This window comes from Ceratina calcarata, unplaced genomic scaffold (genome assembly GCF_001652005.2).
Source record: "Ceratina calcarata isolate Rehan_Ccalc_2016 unplaced genomic scaffold, ASM165200v1 scaffold60, whole genome shotgun sequence".
In the NCBI taxonomy this organism is placed as follows: Eukaryota; Metazoa; Arthropoda; class Insecta; order Hymenoptera; family Apidae; genus Ceratina; species Ceratina calcarata.
In genome coordinates this window covers 1,058,977-1,075,433 of record NW_017177240.1, presented here as the reverse complement: position 1 = coordinate 1,075,433, position 16,457 = coordinate 1,058,977, and the positions used below count along the sequence as shown (strand labels likewise).

At 38.9% G+C, this 16,457-nt stretch overlaps 1 protein-coding gene across 1 annotated transcript in view; it reads left to right on the top strand.

Annotated features, from left to right (window-relative positions):
- Nucleotides 1–16,457, top strand: part of CAP (Cbl-associated protein) — a 92,544-nt gene that overhangs the window by 21,041 nt on the left and 55,046 nt on the right. The window contains exons 2-4 of the mRNA XM_018032907.2: nucleotides 13,010–13,161; nucleotides 13,336–13,412; nucleotides 13,658–13,732. Of these exons, the coding sequence (XP_017888396.1) occupies nucleotides 13,010–13,161; nucleotides 13,336–13,412; nucleotides 13,658–13,732 (304 nt within the window). The remainder of the gene's footprint in view (nucleotides 1–13,009; nucleotides 13,162–13,335; nucleotides 13,413–13,657; nucleotides 13,733–16,457) is intronic.

Here is a 16,457-nt window from a genome sequence, read left to right as displayed (position 1 = left end):
ACACTTACTCACGTTGTTACGCGAGCATACGTAAAACGGAAGGTGAACCACCGAATAAGAGGAACAAAAGTTGGAAAATGAAAAGCAAGCGATAAAATGAAATAACAATTGGCCGGTTAATGACCGTGTAATCGATCGTGCGCGTGTTCGCCGTAGCATAACAGCCGATTAAGGGCCACGTTACGATTGATAATAGAGGCTAATAAAACCAACGCGCCGGACGAGTTGAAGAACTTAAATGCGCTCTGTTCTCTCGTCAGTGTTTCGAAGCGCGTGAAAACGAATCTTGAACGAGTAACGTGAACGTGTGTAGCCGTGGATTCAAAAGCGAATGGGTTACGCCGCCTTGGCACTCACTGCGCCGTTGGTTTGTAATTAACGTCGTAACGCGATTGTAGTTAATTAGTACCAAGTACAGGGTAATTCAAAGCAGACGTGCTCGAAGTGTACGAACACACTTGGGTTTTTAAATTACGACAACGTATCTCTTCTTACTCGGTAGTTCCACGTCCCTCTAATTGATGTTACACAGTGTAACTGGGAGTCGTGGTAGTCGTCACCGCGCCAGGATTTACCAACATGTCTAAGATTGTTAGTTCAATAAAACGTTAGGTTTGTGCGTTAGCTGTAAATTTGTCAAGTACACGCACGCCTGTGGTAAATATTATACAATTTTCTAGGAATTCACTAGTTTCAACTAGTTTCCATCTTGTGAAACTATTACGGCGAATTTCATGCGCGCAGTATACATATACGTATTGCTGTAGTACTCTTCTAAAACTATCAAACACGGGTTGCGGTAGGTGTGCGCGAAATTCGAGTGGAATCAGTGATTAAAATATCGTGTGTTTCCCTCGTTAAGAGTACAAGGGTAAACCGTGCTCGGTTGGAAACTCGCTTACTCGTGTCCGTTAGCACTTAGCACTGATCTAACTCGCGTAAACCGCACCCATCTACTTTGCGCCGCGCCTACGCCCGACGTAAAGCGAGTTACTGTTATTCCCTAATCACGTATGTACGTACGTATGAACGTATGTATGTACGTTACGAGGTCGCTGGATATTTTCACGATTTCACGTCATGATTCTGACCGCGCATACTGATATGGGGGATTGACTCAGATTTGTCACATCCTTGTTGATTTCGTTAAAAGAACTCGATGCATACATTTATAATTAATTTGAATTAATCAAGCTGACGGTTTTAGAGCACCTCTCCTCTTTGCATGCGAAAGTATCAAACGAAGCTTGCAACCGCGTTTTCCAACTTGAATAAGAGCGAAGTTTGCACTAGATCCTTTTTACGTAGACCAGGCAAAATGTTTATCTTATTTTCGAATTTTTATCTCTTTTCGAGCAAGCGTAATCCCGACGGAGCCCAGAATTAGTGGCAGAATGCCAAAAGACGATGTCGGTAGATGGATGCTTAAAGTAACTTCAGCCTCTGAGTAGTCTACCGGTAAAAGGAAACGCGTTCCTCCGACGCTAATGTAAAAGGTTTACCTCAATTTTATTAAACGTGCTTTAAAACATTCCTTTCCCAAAATCCAAATGCCATCGCGTTTACCAGATTGATTAAATCTCTAATTGCTGTATAAAATTAATAAAACGATGATGCCAATCGTTTAATTTTATTGTGAATCAATTTATGATTAATAAATTAACAAAATATTTCATGAGAACAACGGACCAATTGATAATTTAATCATTGATTGCCCATTATACTAATACCAGCTTTCCGTACCAGGCTTCGCCTTCAATTTATCACAGTTAGACTCTGTTATTTATCACGAAAGTTAGACTGAAATGAAAATGAGGTACGAGTTAGCCGGCTCATCGCGCATTGCTCATAGTCCGTGGATATTGCATGCAACGATCCTTGATTTATAATTCTGATCCGTGATGTGAGTCGAAATTTCGTCTTCTGGTCGAAATTGTCTAAAATTGGACGTTTCCTGCATATCATGCACAAATTATCTATGCGAGTTATTCAGCAGTTCTGCGAAACTCGGAATATGTAATGTAAACTAGAATATCACTGTAATTTGAAAATACAATTAAATTTCTATTTAATTGTATACTATTATATTATTGTATAAAATACAATTAAATTTCTATTTAATTGTATTTCTATTTAATTGTATTTTATCAGAATACATTTAATTGGAACACGTTCCACGTATAGCAGATTGAAACTCTGTTCGCGTACAAAACGTTTAATTGGAACTCGGTTACAAAATGGTTTGCATAGTTCAAGCTGAAACAAACGAGCGCTCGCATTGAACTTTCATCGGAGCGGCGCGAGTTCCAAGGTGATCGAATGATGAATCGCGGATTCGAGATGAGACGCGCACGTAGCAGAGATTGGTTACCTGTCCTAAAGGAGTCCTTGGACCTGAAGAATTAATGAGCCGAGCCGAATAAAAGCTGGTATCGAGTTAAGGTTGAAAGCGATAAAGAGGGCAGACCGAAATGAGACAAGTGACGAGGAAGCGAGACGAGAACCGAGTACGTCAGAACATGAGCTAAGAGGGATGAACGAGATGGAGAGAGAGCGAGAGATGGTTACAGATCGGCGATTCTAATATTGTCCTAGGCACTGGCCGGTGGCTCGCGACAAGCCGGTCGCAGTGAACTAAACGTCTCGGCGCCATCGACATCAAGAACATCGTTGTCGTTCGTCGACTGTGGAAAACCTGGTGAAAATCGTGCCAGTGAACCAGAGAATAACAGCTGATTTAACCCGGAGACACACGGATCGCTGCCAGTGAGTTCGAGTCGTCGTTTGTACGTTCGAGTGCTTTTCAGAATGTGCGAGGCGGAACGTTTGATCGGCGATTAGATATTTTTCAGTTTTCATGTCATTATAATTAAATCATAATCAAAACTAAAGTCTAAAGGGTGACAATTTGTACATTGTACAAATTGAACAGGAAGTGCATGATTTGTTCTCAAGCTAAAAGTAAGTGCGACTGCGTTGAGGCTATGACAAAATATGAATGAAGAGATGTTGCAAGCGGAAGCACGGGTTTGTTTCATTGGCACGGATACAGTGTCATTTTAGAACGTTCGTAAGAGAAACTGATTTACATTTTAAGAACGCTGCTCATCCCAGACGTTACGAGACACGCTATTATGCTAGGATAATTCGCTGACTGTTTCGTCGGACAGCGCTATTGGCATAAATTCGAGCGCAAGCTTGACCTTTAGGCGATCGCTCGCATCGCTCACCGCTCTTACTCTCGTTGTACGCGTGTCGTGTCTGTACGGTTGTCTATGCGGTTTGCATATCAATACTTTTTGCGCGCGCGTGCGCACCTACGACTCCGAATCTAAATCCGAAGCACCGCAGACCGGACTGAATGGGTGCGAGAGGAGTAACGGGTGGCCGGGGTGAAACGAAGCGAAAGGTATGCCACGCGTGTTACCGGCTTCCGTCAGAATCCGCGCGAAACTTGAGACGCGCCGCTCGTGTCGCGTCGCGACCATGTAAACGTCTGCAACAAGTATAAATAGCATAGAACGTGTAAATAATGAAATATATCTCGTTCGATGCATATGGTCTGGCTGTACGTGTGTATACGTTGTAACACCTCATCGCGAATTTCGGAAATTATGTTCGAGGTACAAAGCATCGAGCAAAATCGTTGGCCACAGTTGTCTACGATATATTTTTAAACGAATTACCTCACCGTGTTCACTTTGTGTGTCTATCGCCCCTGAACGATCTATATCGAATTATACATTTTACCGATACCATGGATACAGTTTTTAAATACAGCAAGTGACATATGTATGTGGTAGACGCATATAAAAATTGTTTTATTATATTACACATGATGATATTACAGTTCTTCCTAATTTTGTTTGAAGATGTCAATGATGTCAGATTGATAATATAAAAATGGTGCTCTGTTCCACGGGCACAGAAAGTCTGATCTCTTAATGAAAGCTTGGAGTGTCGTAACCATTTAATATTTCTTTCCCCTGGCCGAGTAGGTACGGCTTAAGTAGGCGTAGTGGGTGAATTATAGGCTTAACGCGACTAATTTACTGCCGACTTGGTCTCTCATCGGTCGGGCAAGGCTGTTTCCTTCTCGGCTCGAACCTTTTCTTTCATGCATCGCGGCTATTGCGGCGTTGCACCTCGGGTTATAATATTTTGATGCGATCTCACACGTGGTCGATTCGTTTTATCCTTTGCTCGTGTTCAGTTATGTACGTATGTTGTATACGCTCATGTCACACGGTCACGAAGACATAATTTCACCATTTTGATACAATGATCCGAGCTTGTGTGGTAATCTCGTTCGTATCTTGTCTGGATATCGTGCACTTGACGGTACTAATAACAGATATTATCTTTATCCTAAGACCAAAAGGAAAATACTACTCGATCTAACGCAACAATCATTGTTTTTTTCGTTATCCTTAATCTCCCTGTATGCAAATGAAGCAATTGACGTTTTACGCGGTCAGAATTCTATGCAAATTTCATGCTAAAATATTAGGAACGGTGTCGTTTGTAATTTTGGTATTTATTCTGTGGGTTGCAATTTTTACTGAAAGAATTTTAAAGATAAATAACCTACGGAATATCGAGAAAAAGAACGTTCCATTAATAAATTATCATTATTTTAATTATAGTTTCTTCCGTCGATATCAAAAGAAATTTAAAGATAATCCCCACAATTCTATATCTTTCTAAAGATAATTTATTCATGTTTATCGTTGGAAGCTTTATTATTTTTGAGCCACGCCGTTGAAGCGAACGATATGCGAATGCATAATCACGATCAAAATCTGTATTCGATCGATATCCATAGGAAACAAGATAAGCGTCACGTCGAGGTTGTTCTCGTCGGGAGAACAGTGGCGAGCATCGGACACGTTCGAGCGTCGCATCGATTCGCTTAAACATCGACGATTACCTTTTCTTTCCGATCTGGTTAATCCGTCCCGACGCAGTTCAGTGCAATGCATTAAAACAACGACTAAAAGCGTAACGGCGTAAGCTTTTAGGCGTGAATGCTGATTATCGGTGAAAAGTAACATCTGCTTCTCGTCAGATACTCGTTTTTGCCGCTGATAATGTACGGTGGGCGTCTCTCTGTCAGTCTCTGTAGCCTGTCGACGTACTACCCCGTGCTTGGATCGTCCTGGCTCGAGGTTTACAGTGAATCGTGCGGTGACAGTGAACACACGTACACGGTAGACAGTGAAAGCAGTTCTTGCAATAGCTAAAACTAATATATACAGTTTCTATGCGAATGGCGAGAATTAAATTAACGTTAGATCGATGGTTCGGTACAATTGATAGGACGTGAGGGGCCTGGTTTTAATTAACGGCAAGTAAGAAACAACGCGGCTCTGATCCCCGTTTAACCCCTTGGCTTATAGCAACTCGACGAGATGTAGCGTCTCTATTACTCGGCGCATGTATCGTGGCTCGGTTGATCTCGATTGATATAGTGATACCTCTCTTGACTGAACTTTGGATCAGCCGAGTAGGAGTAATTGACGCAGGACAGTAATCGTACGGCACAGACTACAGACTAACATTTCTACGTCAATTTGGTAGTGACGTTTCCATACGCGTCGTTGAGCTTCCGATTGTCCGATATAATTTAATTACAATTTCAATAGCATTTTTCTAAATTGAAAAGTTCATAGTTGGATCTTATCAGTATTCAGTTATTGAATGTACAATTTTATTAAATTGATTTCAAGCGTTCATGGAATAAATTAATAGCATAATAAAAAAACGTAATGAATAGAATTTCATTAAGGCTAACTAGGCGTGTGCGATCTAAATTGCTAAATCTACTATTTAACTCGAGCATCAGTCGAAGATTAGTGATTGTTAAACTTTAAACTCGATCTAGATCTCCGAATGGGCAATTGACTCTCGGATCGTGGAGTTAAATCAAGTTGAACTCTACGTCTCCGTTGCTAATTTACTCAGAAGTTCATGCGTACACGGTACCTGATCCGATTTTATTCGGTCGCAGCGGGGAAAGTCATTAACTTCATAGAATAATATAACCGAGCGTCATGCGATTCTGTTATAACGCGAGGATATTTCATTCTCAAGCTGACGTTATATTTCTTATCAACCTTCTTGTTGAATTTCTCGTACTTTGTCGTACGTCGTGCGCAATCAATATCATGGATTTCTATTGCAACAAAAATACGAGTTAATTAAGTTCCTTATATTTTCGCATAAAATCTTTTTTCTCGGTATTTATTTAAAACCGATTTAATTTAAGTATTAATTACGTATCGTTATTTAATTTTTATTTTCCGTAGGCAAACAATTGAAAAGCATCGATAACAGTTAACATTATTCGTCGGTATCTGTTTCCCGTTTCGCGTAGTATTATCGTACGTTTTAATTGCTTTCTTTCACCCTCTGCCTTTTAATTAATGCCTCCGCCTCTTGCGTGGCGAACTCGTCCTAGCTGGAAGGAGCTATCTGAATGCATAATACATTTCACGAATCTGCATCCTTTCCCTTTTTTCTTTACCTCTCCCTTTTTCGCCGTTCATCGCGTTTCTCTTTCATGTTCACCTCTCGTTCTCGTCGTACCATCTCTTTCCCCGTCTACGTCTGTATTCGTATTTCTCTGTTTTTGTTGTGCACCGCTCTGGCTTTGCGCTTTACAGTATAATCCTCTCAACGTTTTCGGAAACTGTATTAAAGCGATGGCGCTATTATCTATCTTCATTTACCGAGGATGAAACAAGCGTTTTAAATTATATTTCTACTCTTAATAAACAAAAGTTATCTCAATATTTTTTATTCGATTTTTCATAATTCCTTATCATGCATCACGTGAAGCAACTTCTTCATGAACTTTCTCCCGTAACTTTGCCACGCTCATAGAATTCTAATTAAAGTCGATATGGGTGCTTACTAGCGGAACGAAAAAAGAGATTCTCGACATAGGAAGCTGTTAATTACGAGCTCGAGAAAAAGCAATTTAATAGAACGGAGGAAAAGATGACGTTGCCTCCGGAATGCTTATTATGTATTGATTTCTCAGTAATCAGTAACTTATTCATCGAACGTTCCTCTTCGTTATGTTTGCCTGATTCACTCTTTTCTTCAATTACTTCGCCTCTATCATGCCATTTCCTGTTTCATTCAATGTTCTAATCAGTTGTTGTCAATTGTTTAGTGAGCTGGTCTCATGATTATTCATAGTACTATACAAAGATAATTATCTAACCGTTATCTATCCATTATTAGTATTATACAAATTGCCCATAATTGATGATCTCTGCAGATATTTGCCAATTAAACTCGCAATTAATTATTGCATTCTTATTTTGATTATTATTATTGTGTTCTCTGCAGATATTTGCCAATTAAACTCACAATTAATTATTGCATTCTTATTTTGATTATTATTATTGTGTAAACCTTGAGATTTCGAGACTTGTACTCTTTACAGTTAGTTGCAAGCATGATCTCGGCTGAAGAAATAAGGCATAAAACTAATAATCTATAAACTACAACCAAAGCAAAAAAGATATGCAAGTCTATCGTGTTGATCGAGATCTAATCAATCATCGGTTAAAGCCGGTGGATAAAAAGTTGGATGGAACTCGTTTCTCGTTGACCGAATTAATTCAAAACTGTAGAAAATATGGTTTCACGGTCTGTTGCGGCGGATGATAGATGCAAGAACTCGGGCTACCCAGCTGGACGGTCTGGCATTCGCCACGGAATCGCTAATGCGTATCTAACCAATCGGATATCCACCGTTTCCACGATTCCCGTAGTCCATGCATTTCCCATTTCGAAATTATTGACCCGAGTTTCTACTCGTGCAAAACCTCAATTTTACTTTTGCATTATACAGTGTCGTAAAAAGTTGATCGCACGGAAACTTTAAATGCGTTGATAGATTTTTCAGAATTACTATTTTAATACATACAGTCGATTATTGATGAGAGTGTATCAAGTTTAAAATGAATACTAATTGGTTCTATATATATGTATAACTTAAATTAAGAATTTATCTCCATCTTACAAGTAGAAACCGCGTATCCATCGAATCGATGAGGATTTCGTCTGAGCAGGTCGTTGAATATTCTACTCGATAAGTTCTCGGACGCTGGGATGTCACGATTCCTTTGATTTCCCGAAGAAAGTCCATTGTAAGACATTATAAATATTCATCAACGAACTAAACGTCCGAGCCACTTAACGGACAGCCACTCCGAGGGACTTCGGTGTATTCAATTAAAAGGAAGGGATTTAATAGTCGGCCAATTCAGGAATTGACGTACTTACTTATCCGAGGGAAAAGATCTCGCTGAAGAGATTAATCTCCCGCTTAAAGTAATTTGTTAGGATTTCGGTGAAGCAGCGTCTGATTGCAAATCGACCATAAACTTTGAAACCGCTTCTTGCTCGTCGTCCTGTCGCCTTTCCTCCGCTAATCCAACATTTAATCCTTGAAAGTGTGCTCAGATTGGAAGGAAAAAAGCCTGAGAACAGTAACTGATCCTGTTTTTTTTTGACAGTTCAAAGTATAATAAAATAACATTTGAAACATTAATTTCATTTCACATTGTAATACAAATGAAATCATGCAGAACATGGAATTTATCACAGTGTCACGTTAACATTGTTTGAACGTAATCGCGTTGTTGAAATGTTTAGTTCACGAGCAGAAAAAACTCGGTCAGTTCAATTTTTCATTGCCCGAGCTACCCGGCGGACGACGGTAAATCATAACTCACCTGAGCAGCGTTTGTAAAATACGATGAACTGTAAGGTTTCGTACTCGTTTCCTAATGCATAGTTGATGCTTTTTCTCCTCATCAGTAATTCATTTCGATCTTATTGGAAAGTTTTAAGATGAATCAATAAACATGTTGCATGAATAAAGATATACTGACTCCTATGTTAAAACGCTTGAAATAAAATTTTTAGTTGAGAAAGTAGGAAAGATTTATTAAATATAACTGAGACATTTTATGAACATTTTCTCGAGATCAAATTCATCTGTATTACTTTTAAAGTACTATGAAATGTATTGTTGAAAGTATGAAGTTTCCACTATTTCGTATCGCAATGAGGAACATTTTTCAATGCGGAAGCTGGTTTCGCGTAGTCGTAGCTGGTCGTCGCGGTGCGCACGGCTCTCGGTTGACAAGTCACGTTCGAACTTTGAAAAAGCTCTTCGCAAGCGGGGTATATCGTTGAAAAGAAAATACCACGGTCGGTAGGATACGCGGCGCGAATGCCTGAAAACTCGTAGCCGTCGACGTTTCGTTAACTTCGCGGATGGAATCGCGGGAATGGGCCGTGAGCGCGATATCGCCGCGGGTGGTTCGCACACTTTACTGAATTATTGTATCCCTTACGTAGCAGGACTTCGCGTGATTCTTCGCTCTTTTCATTTCGATTCCATCTTGGCTGCTTGCAACTTCGTAGACAGACTATCATTACCCAAAATGACCCGAGCTTATATTCATTAAATATTTAAAATTTGAAATACGTTTTCTTTTAGGAGACTGTGAATAATAATCAGACTAGCAATTTTTTATCACAAGGCGTACTTCATTAAGTTATTTTTGATCGCTATTAATTAGGAATATCTTTGAATCACGAAGGCTGATTGCCGTGAAAGACTTTCTGATTCCCGGACGTTTTTAGAATATCAACATGGAATTATGGAAGCACCAATAACGCGCAATCAAGTCGACGACTAACTCCGCGGGATTCTGAAAAATGTGAATATTAAAGGAGAGCTTCGAGGATCCTCTTGATTAAAGGCAACAGCGCGAGCATGATTTTCCTTTTCTCTTGTTGCCATTCTCCCAATGTTCTTTAACGGAGATATGAGAAACGTAGCTGCGACCATTGCGAAAACCGAGGGAATTGTTTCCACGTGAAACCGTGACGCGGAAATTCTTGCTCCGCTTTTTAAATCTGCGTTATAGCAGAGTTTAATACTGGGCAATGAAAATTCTAATTATTCGCATGTTTATTAAGAACGTGCAATTACAGCCACGTGTATACACGTGTGCATTAATGGTAAAAAATATACATAGATACAACTCACTAATAAACTAAATACACCAACAAAAACGTGCATATTACATATACGAGGAGTATAAGAATGTGAATATTTTTTATATTTTAAACACAGTGTATTTCTACTGTTTACATGTAGCTGTTAAATATTCATTACTTGTTCTGGCATATTTCAACGTGGCAGGTTTGCAAAATATCCAGTACACTAGAAATTTGCATTCTAGCAGTAACCAAAAAAAACAGGATAATACCCGAGTAAACAACAGTGGTGGTTATGGCACGGTGGTTGGATGATTTAGACAGAGACGCCCAGCTCAGGGGAATAAAAATTCATATCTTGGAAAAACAATTTACAGCTCGCGTGTTCTTTTTACTCTGCGCACGAATCGCGGTCGCTGGTTTAAAAATAAATTATGAATATGAATTATGCGGTTGGAGTATGTTTCGTTATTTGTGACTGCGTGGATATTATGTATTTAGGTGTATTGTAGATATAACTGTAAAAAATTCAATTAATAATACTTGTGACAATACGAAATCAGTTTATCATTGTAAATATTTAAAAAAGATAAACGTAATAATTATAAGTAGCTAAACATTGTCACTAATTAGACTCGAAATAATAATTTTTCCAACTATTGGACTTTAGCATTCTTATCTCCTCGGTGGTATTTGTGGTTTAAAAGCGTTTCCACATCGGTAAAGCTTGTAGTTTCCGACCGTAGTTCGATGCCTCTCCGCATTCCTCAAATACAGCGCAGGTTTACTGCACGTTTATTTAACAATAAGTCGGTAAGTCAGTACGTTCACTGACAGAACTTTTTAATTTAATTAACAACATGCGGACTTACATTCACTCCTCTTCTACGATTTATAATGAACTAAAAATATTAATATACTAAAAAATTTTATGTATATTTACATTTTCCTTGTATCAAAAGAATTGGACTGCAAGTAAATTAGAAGTTGTCACACGTATCCAACGAGAGGGTGGTTGGGTACAATTACAGTGAGTTTGAGGAGGAATCTCATTGAGGAGAACCGCGTCGTGTTCTTCTGGTTGAAAAAGTGGCGCCGATGCGACGGCTATGCCATTCGCACGAATCTCGCGTCGCGCTTCTCCTCAAGAATTTTCCCTCAGTTTCCGTTCCACCCTCACGTGCTTTGCATCCGACTCTGCGTTCGTCTCGCGATTTTTAAACTCGACGAATTTTTTAATCATTGTTCGTCGTTTCGAATCATCTTTTATTCACTGCATACATTCACTTCTTGAAGGCGTGTGAATTCGTGAAAGTGATCGATCTTTATGTAAAATGAGTATCTTTTTTAATATCGTTTATTCTTATACATTACGTTGCAGTCTTTACATTTTCTGAACATTCAGTCTTCCTATAAGTATTAAAATCTTTTTACACTTAGTTTTCTTTAGTCGTTGAAAGATGTTCGTAAGTTTTGAAGTAAAATACTGGGATATCGGATTAAAGGAAGAAGAAAGTGGGATAGGCTTGTTAAAAAGTATGAATCGCTGATTAGCTGAACGCGAACTGCGCAAGTAATAAGTATCGGATAATCGAAAGTTCGATTCGGAGTACTATTCTTTGTTTTGAAGTCGCTACATGAGAATCAGATTCTGATTTCACAGAAAAGTATTATTCTTACTGTACTAGTAATAAGACACAAAAAAGTCCTTTGCAATTTCCTCCTAACTCTATTCGTTAAGAAGTATTTGACGATTGACGAAATAATTAATCGATTACTCCTGAATTGTTCGAGATAGAAAAAAATTATATACGACCTTTTTTGTAGGTAATACCAGTACCTACAACTTTTATTTAAAGTATCTCTCGAAATTTTGAGAACAAGATTTTTAATTTTCCAGGATTCCGTCAGATTCTTCGAAATTTTCGTTTATTGCAAATAACTGTTTACTTGTCAAAATATTTGAAACGAAAATTGTAAATACTGTTGAAAGCTAAAAGTTTTATGGAAAATATTTTTCACTAGCGTCAATAGTTGAGTATTTTACAATAAACTGTTTTTTCGTTTTTTGTTAAATACTCGTAAACTATTGACGCTAGTGAAAAATGCTTCCGACAAAACTCATAGTTTTAGTTGTCAGCTACAAATAAGGTCGTATGGAATTTCTCCATAGGTCCAACGGTTTATGAATATTCGAGGAAAAACGAAAATTTTTGCCAAAAGTTTGCTGCGGCCGGATTTTGTCAATCCCAATAAAATGTTGATTAATGTCATTTAACTCGTTAAATACTAAAGTTAGAAGAAAAATACATATTCTAAGATATTACTAAGTAAATAGACATTTAAAAAATGAAATGTTCAACATGGGGTTAATCGATGATTGATGACTCCAGTTGACAGGGAATGGTTTTTCTAGAAATCGATTTGGTTTTCAATTAACGTGCTCGGTGAAACTTTGCTAACTCCGTGAAAAATAGTACGGAACGAAGTTACAAATTGTTCCAACCTTGTCATTGTTCACGTTGACATATCGACAAGTTCCGCCGCGTCGAGGAAGTTTTCAACATGCTGAAGTTTCGCGCGTCGGGCCAACGAAAGTGCAGTTACACGGTGAGAATCTTAAGCACCGGACTAGTATTTAACGACCAGATTTCGATCAAATGTACTCGTACCTTTCACACGTCCATCAAATAATCCGAACTACTGAAATCCAATAAAACCAGAATTATCCATTTTAAAAGGGACATAATTTACAATTTACATGACAACGTAATTAATAATGTGTTAATTACAGAAATGAATGATTGTATGATATTAAAACTCAGAATGTATGGCTGTAAATAGCAATTGTATTTTATAAACTATATTTGAAAAATTGTATGCGTGGCATTGTGTATTAAAAAAACAATTAGGGCGTAAAACACAAGGTTCGAAAATTGCATTTTAATCGGGGAACAAATTTGAATTTTCGTTGCAGGTTAATCCAGGCAGTAAAGCGGCTCAGCAGGGGGTGAGGGAGGGTGATTTAATTAGCAGCATAAATGGAAGAAGTACCAGAGATTTAACGAACAGCGAGGCGCATGCACTCTTACGAAACTCCGGGGAACAATTGAAGCTCGGCTTGAATCAGTAAGTATTTTAATAGCTATTTATCTATATAGAAACTTCATTGTTCACTTTATAATTAGTTTCATTTGTTATATTTTCGTTATATTTACCTATAAGGTAGAAACGATCCAATAATATCTGGAGACGGCGTAGGGCATAAGATATACTAAAAATCTACTTTTCTTTTCGTTACAGGGAAAATATCAGCTCTCCGAAAAGACGAATTTATAGAAGCAGTTTGCAGGAAAACACAACCACCGAAATTCTTAGCAGTGAGTTCATTTGTTATTTCTTTCCTTTATAAATATCTCCTGGTGTACATAATTCGTTTCACAAATGTAAATGATTCTAAAATTGCTTATTGTTAGAGTCTCTATGTTAATATTCTAAAAGCTAGTATTTCTTCAATATAGACTATTCCTTCTCATTAAATTAAAATGTACTAATTGGTAAATTCTGCTATTCTAACTTTTTTAATTTTGTTATACATTGGAACATCGGATTTTTTGTGTTACAGAGACAACGACAACGAAAACTAGCAGCACATCAAATACCCGCGTTATAACGACAGATTCGAAGAAGAGCGACACAAGTGAGTACTTTTCACTCCACTCGATTGCATGCTTTTAAAAACTGCATGCATATTCAATACGTATTAAAGAAAAAAAAAGGGCTTACGGTTAAAAATAGATTTCACTCGGGAACATAAACCGTACCCTTTCTTTGTATAATTCTCAATTCCCAAAAGACGTGTTTCTCGTGATCGCGTTTCACCGGCTAACAGGCTATCAATCATCACGGGCAATTAATCGAGCAATTTCGTTAATTGATTGTGCGTCCTATCATTACGATCTCGATGCGGCACCCACGAACAGCGTAACGTAACGTGTCGACACACGCGTCACGTGTAGAAAAAGGGCGGTTCGCCAAACGTAAGTAGGCTGAATCGTTCAAATCTGAGACAACGAGGCATCGCGCGTAGGTCGTCTAATAATAGTAGTTTTAATCCTTAATCAAGACTTGCTCACACTTCACGCTCATAAAGGTCTCTCATTAAGATCTATTATAATCATATTAAAGATATAATAGAATCATTATCATCATAAGTGTCACTACCTATTATTTCGTCAGCCTGTATTTTTTATTCTGAAAGTGCATTTCTCTGACGATTGTGGCATTCCTTCTCGTCTCTTTCTACAAGATTCCGTTACTCATCTCATTGTGAGTATTTCTCGACCCGTCACTTTGCAAATCGTCAACAACACTTGGTTTCTTGCTCCGATCCACATCGCCGGATTCTTTCCCTGCGAATCGGCGTCTTGTCACGCGACGATGCTCAGGCGAGCAGGACGTACCCACGGTTCACTTATGACAGCGATGACGAACCTTGTCTAAAAAATTTTTCCGACTCTATGGAAGGGCCAATAGTTGAAAAGGGATGAAGTATCCATTCTTTCATCCGCGGGTAGTAAACTGGCATAGAAGTCAAGGTCGGAGAGAAAATTAGAACTACGGATAAGAACCGTAAATGATTCCCGGCTTCGACTTATGGCATACCTAATTCATATTCCGTGCGTACGTGCACGCTCGCGACCCATACGCGCTCGATCTCGGTCATAAGAACGATCAAGGTGCACCTGCCACCACAGACATAGCTTTCGTTTGTGTTTTCACGACGATGCCGCACCCTCCTTCACTTAGAAGACGCCCTGGAACGTGACCCTCTTCCTTCTTCTCGAACCGGCACTCTGTCAGTCCTCGAATACGCTTCGTCGTGGTGCGCTGACAAAACCGTGTCAAATCAGTCTTGTTCCTTCGTTTTGTTTCGATTCTGAAACGTGTTTCACTGTTCAATTGACACGCGTGTGAAGACGAGGTGAGGAAGTCGTAGATTGTATCTACGATTTGCATACTGGAGATTGACAAATATCCAATGGACAAATAGATAATATAACCCTATAAGACTACGTATTCAAGATCGCTCATATTATTTCAATTCTGAGGTTCGAATCATTTCTCTAACAATTGAAATAATCTTTGGAAAATTCAAGTGACAGATACTAACAGACATCTGGTTTCATTGAATTGAATTTCAAATAAGCGAGAAAGTGCAGAAAGGAAATTGTGTGTACAAATACAAAAGCGAAATAGAATTCACCAGCTTCGAATGAGTTATTGCAAATTTAGATCTGTTACAAGTACAAGGACGTGTTGGAGATCCGTAATTCGGATTCGTAATGTACCAGAATAATTAATCCATTGAAGCCGCGCCAATATGCGATATAGAGAAGCAGAATTTTGCGCGAACTGCGGCGGATACCTATATAGTTTCGATAATTAACGTGGAACGCAAAGCAAGAGATTGAACAAACGGTAGTCTAGTATATCATGAAACCGTTCGTGTAACTTTCGCGATGCTGAAACGCATTACGCAGCCAAATGACGTAATTCAAACCGGAACCGTTCGATTTATCGTTGATTGAAAACGGATACATGTGCTTCTTTGATCACAAAGCCCTCTGATGCGACTTGGACCTTAATGCCGATTTCTGTGCAAAACGAGAAATGTACAATAATGAAAAAAACGTGTGCTTACGATGAAGAAATAGCAGAATTAAATAAGGACTACAAATTAATATAGAATTAAAAAATCGAATAAGGTAGTAGTGAATTAAAAAGTAATTGAATAAAAATCGAAATAAATGAAATAAAGAACAATGCACTTTTGACAAAATAAAGAAATTTATAAGATAAAATTCTTCTTATTCTCCAAACGTATTAAAAATGAAATTCTTCGATTGTTCACGATGTCTGAGCAAAATAAGAAAGCCAAAAGTCTCGTCAATCGAGACCACAGACCCTTTGGTCACCACAAAGCGGCCTGTGAACCGTGCACGTCGATCAGAATTGAAGTTCGCGAATTCGGGGTCACGATTCATGACGATGGTGCGTTCGTTACGCGCTACGTGGAAACGTGAGCCGAGAGAATTCTCAGCGAGGCCGGAGGCGCGTCGAAAATTGAAGAAATTGAAGCAGGTAAGGAAAAGGGGCAAAGGAAACGGATTGCACGGTTCCAAGCCGAGGGACACGAGGAGGGACGACGACGTGACATTCACGAGGGAGACTGCGAGGTCGGAAATTCCGAAGGCAAACGTCGAAGCCGGGTTAGTTAACGGCCGGTGGAAAGAAAACGGAAGCGGAAGGAGCACGCTCAGTCGGCGGGAGCAGCTCGAGCGTGAATACTACGAACAGCTGGAAGCGGTGAAGTTTCTGATCGAGCCGCCGGCTTGCTTCAGGAGCGACGAGACCAGACAGAA